The sequence below is a fragment of the Lissotriton helveticus genome, chromosome 4_1 (genome assembly GCF_964261635.1).
Source record: "Lissotriton helveticus chromosome 4_1, aLisHel1.1, whole genome shotgun sequence".
Lineage (NCBI taxonomy): Eukaryota > Metazoa > Chordata > Amphibia > Caudata > Salamandridae > Lissotriton > Lissotriton helveticus.
The window spans coordinates 1249138367-1249154534 of record NC_136063.1 but is presented as its reverse complement, the minus strand read 5'-3'; the positions used below and the strand labels follow the sequence as shown (position 1 = coordinate 1249154534).

The following is a 16168-nucleotide window of genomic DNA, read 5'->3' as shown; positions in this document are numbered from 1 at the left end:
CTCGATGCAGGTCTTCATGGGTAGAACAAACATTGGCAAAGCCTATAGGTCTCGCCTATGCGACATCTATTGGATTTGTAAATATTTTTTTTAGCTATGTTGCACAGCCGCTGCGCAACATGACTGAACGTAAACAAACTAAAAGAGCAATGGCGCGGTCAACGCTGGTCGCATCATGGCATTTTTTTTTTTAACTTTATGGCATGTTGTACAGCAACGACATGGCTAAAAACATGATGTCCAACCTGAATGGAGAAGGAAGAAGGGTGTAGCTCTATAGGCAGAGGCAACTTCGAAACTGTGGAACCAGGTTTGAGTCTTGGCGTCGCTTCAACATGATTCTGGGCAAATCACTTAGGGACAGATGTACAACGTGATTTTGCATGCGCAAACAGGTTTGCGAATGCAAAATCACTGTGGGCCATGTACAAAGCCTATTTAGCGAGTCTCAAGTTATTTGCGACTCATTAAATAGGTTTTGCGACTCGCTATTGCCCGTCCATCACCACACCCTTTTGTACCGCTTTGTTCGCCATACATTGGCAGGGTATGCTCAGACGTGAGTCCCTTGCTCACTTTGCCACTGTATTCACGCAAGCCTGACTGAAGACGGCTGAAATGCCAGAAACCAGTCCTAGGAAGCTTGTTTCGGGTCCAGGGAAGGCATGGCTTGGCAGTTCGGGCTGAACTGTTTCCATGAGGCACAGGGTCAGACTGATTTGCATATGGCCATGTCTGAACTGAGATGGCAAAGTGGGCTAAAGAACGGTGATGGATTAAACCCAGATCTGTTGACTGGGTGTGAGTGTTTGATTGGTTCAGATGCTCCGTCCATCACCACCCCCTTTTGTACCGCTTTGTTCGCCATAAGTTGGCAGGGTATGCTCAGACGTGAGTCCCTTGCTCACTTTACCACTGGATTCAAGCAAGCCTGGCTAAAGACGGCTGAAATGCCAGAAACTGGTCCTAGGAAGCTTGTTTCCAGTCCAGGGAAGGCATGGCTTGGCAGTTCGGGCTGGACTGTTCCCATGAGGCACAGGATCAGACTGATTTGAATATGGCCATGTCTGAACTGGGGTGGCAGAGTGGGCTAAAGAACGGTGATGGATTAAACCCAGATCTGTTGACTGAGTGTGAGTGTTTGATTGGTTCAGATGCTCCATCTATCACCACCCCCTTTTGTATCGCTTTGTTCGCCATAAGTTGGCAGGGTATGCTCAGACGTGAGTCCCTTGCTCACTTTGCCACTGGATTCAAGCAAGCCTGGCTAAAGACGGCTGAAATTCCATAAACCTGTCCTACGGAAGCTTGTTCCCGGTCCAGGGAAGGCATGGCTTGGCAGTTCGGGCTGGACTGTTCCCATGAGGCACAGGGTCAGACTGATTTTCATATGGCCATGTCTGAACTGGGGTGGCTGAGTGGGCTAAAGAACGGTGATGGATTAAACCCAGATCTGTTGACTGAGTGTGAGTGTTTGATTGGTTCAGATGCTCCGTCCATCACCACCCCCTTTTGTACCGCTTTGTTCGCCATAAGTTGGCAGGGTATGCTCAGACGTGAGTCCCTTGCTCTCTTTGCCACTGGATTCAAGCAAGCCTGGCTGAAGACGGCTGAAATGCCAGGAACCGGTCCTAGGAAGCTTGTTTGCGGTCCAGGGAAGGCATGGCTTGGCAGTTCGGGCTGGACTGTTCCCATGAGGCACAGGGTCAGACTGATTTCCATATGGCCATGTCTGATCTGGAGTGGCAGAGTGGGCTAAAGAACGGTGATGGATTAAACCCAGATCTGTTGACTGGGTGTGAGTGTTTGATTGGTTCAGATGCTCCGTCCATCACCACCCCCTTTTGTACCACTTTGTTCGCCATAAGTTGGCAGGGTATGCTCAGACGTGAGTCCCTTGCTCTCATAGTCGAGGAGCTTACCCTGCCAGATCGTGTCACCGCACAACCCTTACCCTCCCAGGGTTTGTGCGACTCTTTAAACTCGTACTTCTTGGATAAAATTGTTACCATCAAAAAGAATATCCCTCCCTTCCCATCACCCACCCCCCACCCCTGCCTCCTATGAACCCCTGCCGGCTAGAGGCCTTCCCTCCCATCTCCCTGATGGATTTTATCTCACTGTTACATTCTTTGAGCTCTGGATCTCCTAATGATTCCTGTCCCCCTCAAATCCTCAGGGACATTTTTCTGGCCTGTCCAGACCCTCCTTTGTCACTACTCAATAAATCGCTTGCCACTGGCATGGTTCCAGAATCCTTTAAACAGGCGGTGGTTGTTCCCATCCTAAAAAAGCCAGGGGCCGGTCCGTCTGTCATGAGTAATTTTCGACCTATTTCCCTCCTCCCCTATTTGGGGAAAATCTTGGAGGCCTATGCCACCCGTTGCCTCAGCTCATTCATCAAGAGCTCCTCCTTTTTGGAGAAGCATCAAGCTGGCTTTCGTCCAGCTCACTCTATCGAAACAGTTATTGTAGCGGTGATGGATGTGCTGAGACAAGGAGCCGACAAGAACATCTCCCAGGCTCTTGTTTTACTGGACCTGTCGGCCGCATTTGACACGGTCGATCATGCTATTCTGATCGACCGTGTCAACAATGCTGGTATCCAGGGTATGGCTCTCGCATGGATTAGATCTTTCCTCCATCAGCGTTCTCAGGCAGTCCACTTATCCAATTTTTCTGCCCCCCTCACTCCTTTAGTTTGTGGTGTCCCTCAAGGTTCCGCTTTGTCCCCTCTTTTATTTAATCTTTATATGCAACCCCTCTTGGTCTCCCTCCGTCACGCCCCTGTTACTATTTTGAACTACGCGGATGATCTTCAACTGATCTTTCCCGTGGATTCTTCCCCTTCTTCCTGTTCCAACTTTCAATCAACCATGCTGGAGATTTCAGAGTGGATGCAGTATAGTTAGCTGAAGCTTAACCCAAATAAGACGGAGTTGGTATTGATGGGTGGGTCAGCCAATCCTTGGAATTCCAGCTTCTGGCCCCCCTCCCTTGGGCCTCCACCTTGCCCTGTCAAGTCGGTAAAGAGTCTTGGTGTCATCATTGCAAATGATCTGTCTATGAGACCCCAATTTAATGCAGTAACATCATCCTGCTTTTTCCATCTTCGCTGGATCTGCAAAATTCGTAGGTTCCTTACCACTGAAGCACTTATTTTGGTTATCATGGCCCTGGTGACTTCACGCATTGACTATGCCAACTCCCTCTACGTAGGTACCCCGGCCTATCATCTTTACCGGCTACAGCTGGTGAAAAATCAGGCGGCTAGATTGGTATTTCATCTCCCGAAACACCAACACATTTCATCCTTGTTGAACAGATTGCATTGGCTCCCGGTGGCCTACCGCTGTCAGTTCAAACTTGGTTGTTTGGTGTTTAAAGCCCTCATCGGCCAAGCCCCTGCCTTTATTATCTCTAGTCTCCAGCGCTATACTCCATCTAGAGCACTCTGATCCACCTCTCATAATCTGCTTACGATCCCTAGGTACAAAAGGAAAAAACACGGTCTCCAAGAGTTAATTAGCACAGAGGCACTAGGATGTGGTAATTTTAACGTTGTTGGAGATCTCAATCTTCTTCTTGACTGCCCCTCCTCGCCCTCCATCGGGAGTTTTCTGACTGATCTAGAGGCTTTACAACTGCCCCAGCTGGTTACTTTCCCCACGCATAGAGATGGGCACATCCTTGACCCTTTCTTTACCAATTTAGAGGGAGTCAGGGTTGCCCCTCCTATTCAGATGGTCTGGACAGATCATATGCTGGTGAAAGTGACATGCTCTACGTCGGAACCCCCTTTCTCATCTCAAAATAGATCAGTTCCTAAACGACATTGGAACAAACTAAAATTGGAGGACTTCTACCATCTGTTAGAGGAGACACCGTTAAGCCCTTTTATTGATGTGGACCGCGGTTACGACTCCTTTTGTGAGTGGATCTCACGTGCTCTGGACTTGTTGATCCCTGTGTCATGGTCCAAGTGCCGTCCGAAAGAGCTGAGCCCATGGTATGATGGTGCTTTGGCGTCTCTCAAAAGAGCCTGTAGACAGGCTGAGAGACTTTGGAGAAAATCGTTTGATCCGGCATTAAAAGCATGTTATCTGGCTAAAACGAAAGTCTACCATAGGGCGGTTTGTAAAACACGAGCAGCCTTTTATGCTCAAGAGTTTCAGCAGAGTGCAAATCCTGCGAAACTTATTTTTAAGGTGCTAAAGGATCTGATGGCCAAGAGGACAACGACGCTGGAAATATGCTCAGACTCCCATTGTGAGACGTTGGCCTCTTTTTTCCTCGAGAAAGTTCATGCCATCTATAGAACTTTCTCGATGGGTTCCTCAATTCCTGACCGGGTCAGTTGTATGGTGGGAGACAGCGATTGTCTTACTATCCTGCCCTCCCTTTCCATGGAGGTTTTTGACTCGCTGAGCCTTAAGATTAAGTCAGGGCCATAGCACGGAGACGGCCCTACTTTCTATGGTCGAACATCTGCGGTCCGTGCTTGATGCGGGTCGGACGGCGGCACTTTTGTTATTAGATCTTAGTGCCGCGTTCGACACGGTCTCACACGGGATCTTGCTTCAGCGAATTGAGGAAGTGGGTGTCACGGGCTCGGCCTTATGTTGGTTTCGATCCTTCCTGACTGAAAGGTCATTTCAGGTTGCGATCCCGCCCGGCAAGTCTAAACCCTACCCGTTAGCCCTGGGGGTCCCACAGGGTTCCTCGCTGAGTCCCACTCTTTTCAATCTCTACGTGAGACCGCTGGCTGCGGTCGTCAAGCAATGGGGCTTGACGATGGTCTCATATGCTGATGACACGCAGCTGGCGGTCACGCTGAGTGGGGACTCAGACATGGAGGCTCCCAGGTTTCGTGACGGTCTGCGGGCAGTGGCTAACTGGATGAATTCCAACTGTCTCCAGTTAAATACCAAGAAGACTGAGGTTATGGTGGTCGGCAAGCAGGTGGCGTTGTGGGGTGACAAATGGTGGCCCTCTGAGTTAGGTGTGACTCCTCTCCCAGCATCGGAGATAACAAATTTGGGAGTGTGGTTGGACCCGACCCTTGGTTTCATCTGCCATACCCAGAAGGTGGCGGCTTCTTGCTATGGCATCATTAGAGGGCTCAGACCTATTCTTAAGTTTTTTGATGCTTCCACCAGGTAACTGGTGGTTCAAGCATCAGTGTTATCCCGGCTGGACTATGCCAGTTCGTTGTTAGCCGGGATTAATCAGGCAGAACTTACCCGGCTGCAGCGAGTCCAAAATGCTGCAGCCAGAGTAGTGATTGGTCTGCCAAGGAGGTGCTCGGTTTCCAAATCTCTGCACTCGCTCCATTGGCTCCCCATACCCCAGAGGATTCAATTCAAGGTTCTTTGCCTTGCGTTTAAAATTCTCAAAGGTATGTCTCCCAAAAACTTGGAGAATTTGCTAACGCCGTATGTTCCTTCGCGTACCCTCAGATCTTTGGGGCAGAATCTCTTGGTGGTCCCGCGTTTTAAACTGGTCAGAGCTGGTGGTCGCTCTTTCCGTGTGCTGGCGGCTAGGTGGTGGAATTCTCTTCTTCCGCATATCCGGGCGATTGATGACCTTTTCCAGTTCAGACGGGCCGTCAAGACGCTTTTATTTGCTTAAGTTTTTCTGCTGTCTTTTTACCCCCTCTGAATTTCTTAGTGTTGTGTTGTGTTTGCCCTGTCAAAGCGCCAGGATGCCCCTTCGCTGGGGCAGCTGTGCGCGGTACAAATAATAATAACATAACATAACATAACATAACATGTTTCTCCTTTCTGGCCCCCACCTTGTGGAATTCCCTTCCCTCTTGTTTTAGACTCTGTCCTCAGTACAATTGTTTTCGTAAACTACTTAAAACTCACTTTTTCAAGCTAGCCTATTGAGCCTTCTGCAGCATTGTCTCTCCCGCATTTGTCTTGAGCGCCATGAAACCTTTGGTGACCGTGCGCGGTATAAATGCTTTTAACATAACATAACATAACATAACATAACATAACATAACATCTTTGCCACTGGATTCAAGCAAGCCTGGCTGAAGACGGCTGAAATTCCAGAAACCGGTCCTAGGAAGCTTGTTTCCGGTCCAGGGAAGGCATGGCTTGGCAGTTCGGGCTGGACTGTTCCCATGAGGCACAGGGTCAGACTGATTTGCATATGGCCATGTCTGAACTGGGGTGGCAGAGTGGGCTAAAGAACGGTGATGGATTAAACCCAGATCTGTTGACTGGGTGAGAGTGTTTGATTGATTCAGATGCTCCGTCCATCACCACCTTCTTTTGTACCGCTTTGTTCGCCATAAGTTGGCAGGGTATGCTCAGACGTGAGTTCCTTGCTCACTTTGCCACTGGATTCAAGCAAGCCTGTGATGAAGGACTGAAAAGTTTAAAACGCATTGGGCTGTAATCACCAATGATAATAGAGCTGCCTAACCCATTGCAGATAAAGGGCGCTTGTAATGAGGAGTGCATCTTTTCTCTCTTTGGCGGAGTTGTGCGTTTGCATAATGTGGTAGCCAGCCGGATGACGCACAACCGCGAGAAGGTTTCACAGGTCTGTGGGGCTTTAAATGGTAGCCTGCTCACAGAACATTTGCTAGGCTGAATATCAGCGGCAACTTGCTGGAGGTGATGATGGAAGGTTAAATACATACCTATTTGAGGATTATCATAAAGTACTGAGATGCTACAAACTGCAGATTCCAGGGGGCAATGATGGGCGTGGCATATCTCAGGTCAACCAATGCACGAGATCAAGGACTGATAAGTTTGAAGCGCGTTGGGCTGTAATCACCTCATCCTCACTGTCAGCTATTGTGTCTTCCTTTGACCAGTCTGACAGTTAGATCTTCAAACAAGACCAGAAATGTACCTTCAGGGCTCAACCGTGAAGCGAGGGGGTGGGCCTGCAGGCAGTAATATGTTCATGACACGTAGGGGTTGAGTGGCACTCAGGTATAGCACACCACTGAAACTGCTAAGGGATGGAGTGCAGTCAGACTGGGCCTGCACTGAGGAAGACTCTAATTACAAGCCCTAATTCGGCTCAGAAGCATTTCCAGAATCTCTGACTGCCTCAGACCCAGCGCCAACTCACTGAGAAGAACATTTAGGAGGCAGCGACACTCGGACAGTAAAAAGGCACAATGCTGTACAGAAGTCACTGGAACCCGCCCAGCAACAGACAGCTACCAAATAAAGTGTCAGCTACTCTAAGCTCACATTACAGGAAAACCAACATTTACAGATGACACTGTACAGCACTTACATACTGTACCAGGCGCACATATACTCTCCATGGCCCCACAGTCACTAAGTAACTGACTAGAGCTTCCTCAGTTAATTCAAGCTTCCACATCTTTTACTGAATTGCTGCTAGCTCCTGGGTGCAACAATCGCTAGAACAGCTCCCCTTTACTATAAGGAAAAATAAATGTCAGGGAACTTTTCATTCTACCCTGTCCTGTGACTCAACAATTTCTAACAGTTTAAAATCTACTAAGTTCTGTAACAAAATGCTAATTAAACAGATTTTTATGGCGAACAACATTGCAAGGTTCATACTGTTAGTTGAAACTGTGGAAAATTAGATGATGGGGCTCTGCTTGCACGAGCATTCCAGTTTCCTGGTCAATTAATGGATATTAATGCAGCAGTGAATGAAAGTCATTATGAACAAGATGGCGACTCATGTAACAGAATTAAAACAGCAAATCTCATGAAAGTAACAAGCACCTGAAAACGGGATGATTCGTTCCATTTACTTGCACCCCTAGACAACGGAGCATTCACTACATTTTAGACAATGTAGGCAAGCGTATTTATATTTACAATCAGTCCCAAATTTGTATTCATGTGTTCTATTAGCTAGATTCTTGAGGGCTGCTATTTTCAGAAAGAAGCCACTAACTGCTGTATGCTAAATTGCAAATGCTTTTTATCTGTACTCTTTATTTTTTAAATTACAAATGTTTTAAGTCTTCTAAATGTATTGTTATGCACACTTTTAGGATTCACCACTCTAAATCGAATAAAGAAGATTATGAAAATGAATGTAGGGACAAAATGTAAATTATCCAGGACTCGCATTCCCCAGGTGAAATTCCCAAACTACCACTTACAAGGTTCCACCATAGTGGGCCTATGATAACAAAATGTAATAAGGATCCTGCTTCATTTCCCCGTCTTTGTGGTTGGCAGCAGACAGATACACACATGAAATCCTGATCTTTGAGAAGACACAAATGGGCAAAACAGATTGTTATGGTCTCCCCAACAATAACCCTACATTATGTTTTGTCTTTAACCCCTTCACTGCGGCGGCAATTCCGCCGCAGTGCTAGGGGGGAGGGGGTGCCGTGCGGCGCTCCCATGCTCGTGACGGAACCGCTCCGTCACGAGCCTCGGGCGCCCTGTGCTTGTGACGGAGCGGTTCCGTGACGGCCCCGCCCACTTAATAGAATGTGCCGCGCAGGCGCGAAATCAGCGCCGTGCAGGCACGTCGGCTGGGCCGTGACGGAACCACTCAGTCACCAGCACAGCGCGACCGAGGCTGGTGACGGAGCGGTTCCATCACCAGCATGGGAGAGGGTATTTTGAGAATTCCTGATTACTTTCACTTTTCTGCAATTATATAAAAAAAAGATTACCATAATGTCGTGTCCACAAGAGAAAGAAGCCACTGAGGCCAATGGAGTAGAAGATGCCCCCAAGAATTGTCTTCCAGTCGCTGGAGCGTGTTTTCATTTCTTCATAGGAGCGCTCAAAGCTGATGCGATATACTGTGAGAAAAGGCACAGAAGGAAATAAACGTTTTCAACCCTCTAGAATGATAATGCACAACAGCATACAATATGAAGGAACCACAGGGAAGGAGAAGTACAACGTTCACACCCAAGAGTTTTCAAAAATATGCAGCGACACACGTTACTGAACATGTTTTTCTGTCACACTGAGTCTTAGGGTTTAACTGTGTTTGTGGACAAAATATTGTGTCAAGAATATGGAAAGCAAGAATATTGTGAAGGCAAGTTTTTGTGGGGATGCTTAACTTCACGTAAAAAGTACCTTGATGAAATATGTATCTTTTAAGTAGATGTGGAGTTGGGAATAGTGAATCTATGCTTCCCTATTTGCATTTACCTTCTCGATATTTTTGACACGATATTCTGTCTACACAATATTTGTTTCTTCGAAATTCTGTCAGTGATCCGCCTATTCAAATCGAAAAGCCAACCCACACCCGGCCTCACCGCTCTTACGTGCACGGGCCGTGGCTCACTTTATAACATATTAACTTACACAAATTAATGATATTCAATGACCCTGAAAGAATGAAGGTCCTGCCTTGATTGGTTCAAGCCTATGATCTGCAGCTAATACCGGATGACAGCAGCATGCACTTAACTTATTCAGTCATTTGGCCAGTAATAGTGCATATAGAATGGATGTGGCATAGTCTATGTGACTCCTGTACAACTCTCTATGGCAAGCACATACTTGGAGTAAATCCTTGAGACTGTATTAGCTCTTGTTGAATGTGCTGGGACAAGAGATGGAGGAAATGTGAAATGAACGAAATCTTATAATGCGCAACTAAGCCCGAAGGCATCAAGGCGCCTAACCTCAAATCCATGAAACAAGTATAAAGCAACTACGGGTACGCCCTGAAATGTGACCTGACGGCCAGAGCTGCTACCCTTGGAACTGGGGAACCAGGCTCCAGTCCTGGCCCCAGCTCACCTTTCTAGGCAGATCACTTAATCTCCCCATACCTATAGAAAATGTCTTTGGGCCAAGTTCCCAAAATAAACAGAGATATATGGCATTGGGATGCATAGATCTATCTAACAGTGATTTCCTTAGCAGCAGCTTGCCCGGAGTGGCTGCCTCTAAAAGCAACACCTGGTTTGTCAGTACTACAGACAGTCAATATTCTGTCTAAGTACAATATGAAAAAATAAATTGCTCCAATATTCTGCAGTTTTCTCAGCTGGCAAGCATGTTAGTGACAAAAGAAGACCAAAGGAAGAAATCCTGGTAGGTGTAATGCAGACAACACTTGTTAACTTTAGGAGAGGGAGGTCTCTAGTACCACCTTCTACTAAGGGAACACAAGCTATCATTCAGAGGTCAGTTTTAAGCTTACCAAAGAGCCTTGCTCAAGTAACAACAACTGGAAAGATTGTCTTCCAGAAGAGAAGCCTCATTTCCAAGGCACTATGAACTTGAATGGTCTATGCATTAGTCTGGCCAGGAGCAGATTCGAATCCCAAGTCACCACAGGATGGTGCTCGGCATGTTGGACTACCCAGTGCACAGTTCCTGTTTCCAAGAAGCCTCTGAAACCACCATGCCAAAAGACTATCAAACTTCAACATGTGTTCCGCTGTTTGTTTTATGGTTAAAAATTAATCTAGGGGCAAGGAGGCAGAGTGAAGGTTTTTGAAAATCTAGACCTCAGAATGACTGTGATGATTGGATCCACTTGAAAGGATTAGGGAGGATTTTTGTTCATTTGCTGAAAGCCCGTGATTGAAAGTGGTCATGGTGGTTAATGCCAGGCTCACTCCATGGCTCCCAAAATTACGCTTTGCTCTGGTAAGTATCCAGGTAACGGTAACAGTGGACCTTTTGCAACAGTAGAAAGTCACCTACCACAACCAAGATATTTGTGAAGATGCCCAGCTCCAGGACTAACCAAAAAGCAGAGTCTTCTGCTGGTTGCATTGGTTTTCCACTTTGTAGAGAATTTACTTCCTTTGCTCCTGATAGACGGTTACATGAAAGTATGCATTCTGCAAATCTACAGAACAAAACTATTCATTACTCCCATTACCAGGGAGTAATGAGTAAAATATAACCTCCCCTTTTAGTAGGTAAGGGTGGGTCCTGTTCTAATATTCTCAAAATGAGGACCATATGAACCTCCAGTAGATATTCCGGAGGTGCTTACGGGGCAGAGGTGACCTGGACGAAGCATGCTGGGGAATCTGTGAACATTAATCCATCCACTAATAGGACTCATGGAGCAATGATGACTCAGATCTAATGGTATTTGGGTCAAAAATGGGTTATCATGAAAACAGTCTGAGAGCAAGGTCAAGTGTTACTTCTCATGCCCCGCCTTATTCCCTTAGGTTCCCATTATGATGTTGGCTTTAGCCTAGCTTAATAAAATCTCTGAACTGGCAGAATTGCTTGCAATTGGACCCACAACACTGACTTATCTGCCAATGATGGAGGATGAAGCATAGCCCTTCAGCAAAGATACCATCAAACAAAGCTGACTGAGCGTGGGCGATGGTGGTGTTACGAAGTTATGACTTTGAATGTTTAGAATTTATTGTTTAGAGACTTTGACATAGACAAAGATATAGATTTTCTCTAAACTGTCGAGGCCTGATTGACGATTTGTGATTCAATGAAGAGAGTTGTCTTTGATGGAAGGGTCAAGGCCATCTGCAGTAAATGTCCTCATTTGCCAACTGGGCAATGGTGTCTGAACATCCTACAGAACCATACTGCTTTGTGTGATGCAATTCCTTATGGTCCTCAGTACCAACATCAGGGTAAGGAAAGTAGTTCGGTGTATCTATGGCCCTTATTAAGAATGCCTGGGTAATTCTCTTGGTAACTTTGCCCCTTGAGTCACCGATACCAGGGGACCCGTTGCTTCGATAGAGAAAGTACTGGGGGATTACATATGAGCCCTTTATAGTCTCCTTAGAAATTTGGAATTACTGGGGGAATAAGGTATAAAAAGGCTTAAATGGCATATATGCCTTATTTTGTGATTGTGCCTATTTACAGCAATCATCACACTCGCTTGGGATTCCAAGTGCTGATACCACCAGCATTTCACTTGTGGCACTAGTGGAGGCAAACTATTTATGGGATAATAAGGTACACAAAGCAGATGTAAATTCATATCGAGAATTACTCAAACTAGCACTTCTCAGTAAACTAACCCCAAAAACAACTGTAAGCACCTAGCGCAAATGTCATTTTGCACAGGGTTTTTTGCACCCGATAATATCGCCCAGACTGAGGGCGAAATGTATCAAAAAAGCATTTTGCGATTACAAAACAGCAATTTTTACCGAACTGCTACTTGGTAATCGCAAAATACTATGTATGTAAGGAATCGCAAAAGATTTAGTAATTCCTTAATATTACCAAATAGCGATTTGCTAAATAGGGAATCGCTATTAGGTAATACTACTCCATTTGTTCCTATGGGCCTAAAGGTCCATAGGTGCAAATGGTTTTGAAAGTAATGCGCTACATGGCACTTTCCTAACTGCAGAGTTTGCATTTAGAAAATGCTTGGTACATGTGCTAAGGATTCCCTATTTGTAGTCACAACTTTAGGTAATCACTATTTTTGCAATTACCTAAAATTGCGACTACAAATCCTTTCATACATCTTGATAAGCTATTTTGCATTTGCAAAATGGCGAAATTACCGATTTGCATCGTTTGGGGATACAAAATAGTTTGATACATGTCCCTGTGTCTTTTCCTATCTCACGTGATTTGGACATTGTTTTTGTTGCCTCAAAAATGTTCAAAAGGGAACTGTAACTGGACATTATCTCACAAAACGGAACATGGCATCTTTGTCTGATGACAGAGAAACATCGTCTTGTGATAGGAGGGTTTAAAACAAATCCTTGGACAGTGCGTCTGTTAAATGTTTAAATAAACAAAGACAATGTCCTCTACGTGCAAAAACCGAACAGCAGATGACACAGCTGGCAAAGTGGAAATCTACAATTAGAACTGGAGAACCACTGGTGTCGTAATCAGGAAGTTGCCTTAGCTGTCCCAGGAAACAAACATGAAAAATTCAACCTTCTCGTAAATCTGCCATCTCTGAGGCTACCACTCAGGGCCCCTCTCCACCACTTTCCCATATCTAATGCCGCTACATTCCTTTCATAAGAGTGCTTAGGAGGGACGGATAAGGGAACGCCATTTTCTATTTCAGCTCTTTAAAAGCATTTGTGGCGGGGCGAGACTGATACGAAAACTGTAGAAGAGATAAGGTAGCCCTATATGCAACATTAATATGGAACACCTTTTTGTTCCAACTCGTGGCACAGCATTATTCAATTGCATTTGCAGCCATATGTTTCATTCTTCAATGTTTCATCTTTTTACTCTTGCTTATAATCCTTAATCTTTTCCACATTCATCCTTCTTTCCAACCTCAAACCAGGAAACGCAATTTTCCAAATTTTCTCATGTTAGTGTTGGGCCATCCGAACCTCTTGACAAAAACACGTACTGATGCCAAAATCCATTTAAAAAGCAGTTTATTTTAACCCAATGCATTTCAGGCCACTTAGGGCCTTTCTTCAGGGGTAACTGAAAGTACAAAATACATCCATTAAGATTCCGTCCACCCGTGGTAAAACCACAATATCATGTACATCATTATTATTATCAAGGTTAACATTATGTAATTGTGTTTAAAATAAGCTTCAGGCAAATTACACACGAATATTCACTTTACATAACCCCGAGTTAACACATTGCTGAGTTGCACGCACTGTGTTTATGAAACCAACTGTTTGCTCTCTAAATAATTAGCTGTCCCTCTATAAATCTAAACTTTTCACTGGTTCCCGTTACAAAACACTTTTAAACATTTCCTGGCTTACCTGCTGTCATTAAAACAGCGTGATTCCTCCCGCTCAGAGCAAAATAATCTCTCTTGCATCCTCTCGGTTTTGTAAAACGTGGCTTTCACTCCTCCCTCCGTGAATTCCCCACTTAGTGCAACTCTGATTATCACCTGTGGCATACTAAACCTCGCTCATTCCCCTTGAACTCCTCACACTCCCATGATGCATCATAAATCTTTACAAACTGAAACAATGGAATCTTTTTGTATGCAAGACTAATAAATCATGTTTGCGTAACGTTGTTTTGCACTACTACAATGTAGTAGTGCTGAAACAATGGAATCTTTTTGTATGCAAGACTAATAAATCATGTTTGCGTAACGTTGTTTAGCACTACTACAATGTAATTATATGTAATTCTCCCCTGTATGTGATACTGCCAGACATAGAGGTAGAGGTGCATTATAATCTCGCAGTAAATGCTATCTCGAAAACGAATGCAACGAAGTATTTCGTGTTTGGTGTTAAAAATTTTGGAATCATACCTCCACACCAGTAACTTGTGTGAGAGGTATGACTCCTCCCCTCAGAACCGAGGTTCTGGGGGTACCTAAGTCTACCAGTACCAACTTTCTCGAGGCTTACAGCACAAAATGGATGCTGCCAGCCACAGACATGAGTCTGCCATCCTACGGCTGAGCCAAGCTTGAGCAGAGGAAGGTCGGACAATAGGTATCCTGTCACAGGGAGGTGTGACTACCTCCCAGACAGGATTTAGTGTATTGGGGCTGGGTGGGTGCACGGTCTCCATGCCAGAAAGTCTGCATGAGGGGCACATTTGGTGTCCCTGTGCATAGTCCAGCTCACACCAGCTCTGGGAGCCATTTGCTCCTGCTCTGGTGCGAAACTGGACAAAGGATATGGGTGTAGCCACCCCTCTGTCCTGTCCCTCCCCTAGGAGGGTCCCTAGATGCTGTCCAACCCTTTACCGTGGATATAAAATGGATTACCAGGCTACAGGACATGAGATTTTACGTGGATAAGGTTCTGCAAGAAGATACCACTACACTTCGACCGTCTGGACACGCTGGACTTCGCTGGACCTCCCTTGGGCTCGACTTCGTCTTCCCTTGCCATCTCCAGTCTAGCCACTGTCGTGATCCATACAGGCTCCGTGCAGGACCCTATGGACCTCCAAGACATCCTTGGGGTGAAGGAGTCAATCACCTGCAAATGCAGGCACCGTAACGCATCTGACCAGTTTGCTGCTCCTGAGCTCCTGTGGACTCCGAAGGCTCCAGTAACACAGGAGGTGGGTTTCTGAAAGTCTCCGAGGTTTAGCTGCCCTCTCACTGAGTTTGAGGCGGATATCCCTCGTGGGGAGACTGTATACCTGTACCCTTGTACACGCCTCCATTTGCAGCTGCACATGCTTTGCTTGTTGTCGTGCAACAATTCCCTGCATTGGGCAATTTGCAGCCCTGAGCCCAGCCCATCTTTTCTGAGAAGGTTTCCGACATCTTCGCACTCTGCCCTGCTAGCTGGTATCCTGTGAAACCGCCTGAGGTCCCCTTGTGACTCCTGTGCCTTTGGCCTCTTTGTTCACTTGAGGGTCAACTTTGCTTTATTTGGGTTCCCCTGGTTGCTCCAGGCCTGCCCTGACTCCCCTTGCTGTGGTGAGTCTCCTGGTCCTTGCTGGGCCAGACCGACACCGAATTTGACTATCGATGTTGTTTGCCACTGCCAAGGCTTGTTGGTGCTCCCGCCGTTCACTGACCACTCAGCACTTGACATCCTTCGTGGGACAGCTCGCCTCTGGCTTCTGGTCGTCCTAGATGTCTCAGGGTCCTCGCAGCTGAAGATTCAAGATCACCGTCAACACACCGGAAGCACCCAACATCTGTGGGCATTCGTCTACCGAGCCCTTGGTCACTCCAAAGTGACCCAGACTCTGTCCCCTCTGCTTTCAGGTTCTTCTCATCTAGAATCCATGTTTGGATTCCACCGGACACTTTTCGTACTTCCAGCAGCAGCATTTCTTTGTCGCCATCCATAGAGAACGACAAGGGTTTACGACGCCACTTCGTGCCTATGCACCCGGCTCCTCTGGGATAGGTAATTCTGATATAAAGGTATTCATGGGTGGGGTGGCTCTTCAAACTCTTAAGTTTCAAGGGTTGTCTTCGTGATCTGCTGGGAAGGGTCCTTAATCTCAAATTTTCCAATGCGACTTTCCTATTGAATTGTACAGAGCACGCGGTCGTGTTCTCACACTGCACCCGTCCTCCGCGGGGTCCCTACTCACTCACTTTGGGTGGTTCCTTAGGGTCCCAGCGATTCTACACCTTCTAGACTAGGTCTAGACCCGAATCGTGGTTCTTGTACCACTTATTTAGTATATGGGTTGGTCTCCCCCTGGAGCCCACTGTTTACGGAGCTACTCATGTTTGATTATTTGCAACTGTATTATTTGATTTGTGTTCTATTCTCATGTAGAGGATACTAGAGAGTGTTATAGATAATAAATACATA

The 16168-nt window shown here is 46.1% G+C and overlaps 1 protein-coding gene across 8 annotated transcripts in view; it reads right to left on the bottom strand.

The window, feature by feature from the left end:
- LOC144827482 (cytochrome c oxidase subunit 4 isoform 1, mitochondrial-like) overlaps window positions 1-16168 on the bottom strand; it is an 821858-nt gene that overhangs the window by 81179 nt on the left and 724511 nt on the right. For all 8 annotated transcript variants that reach the window (XM_078685775.1, XM_078685774.1, XM_078685776.1 and 5 more), the window contains one exon: window positions 8654-8785. In XM_078685775.1, coding sequence (XP_078541901.1) covers window positions 8654-8785 — 132 coding nt within the window. The remainder of the gene's footprint in view (window positions 1-8653; window positions 8786-16168) is intronic.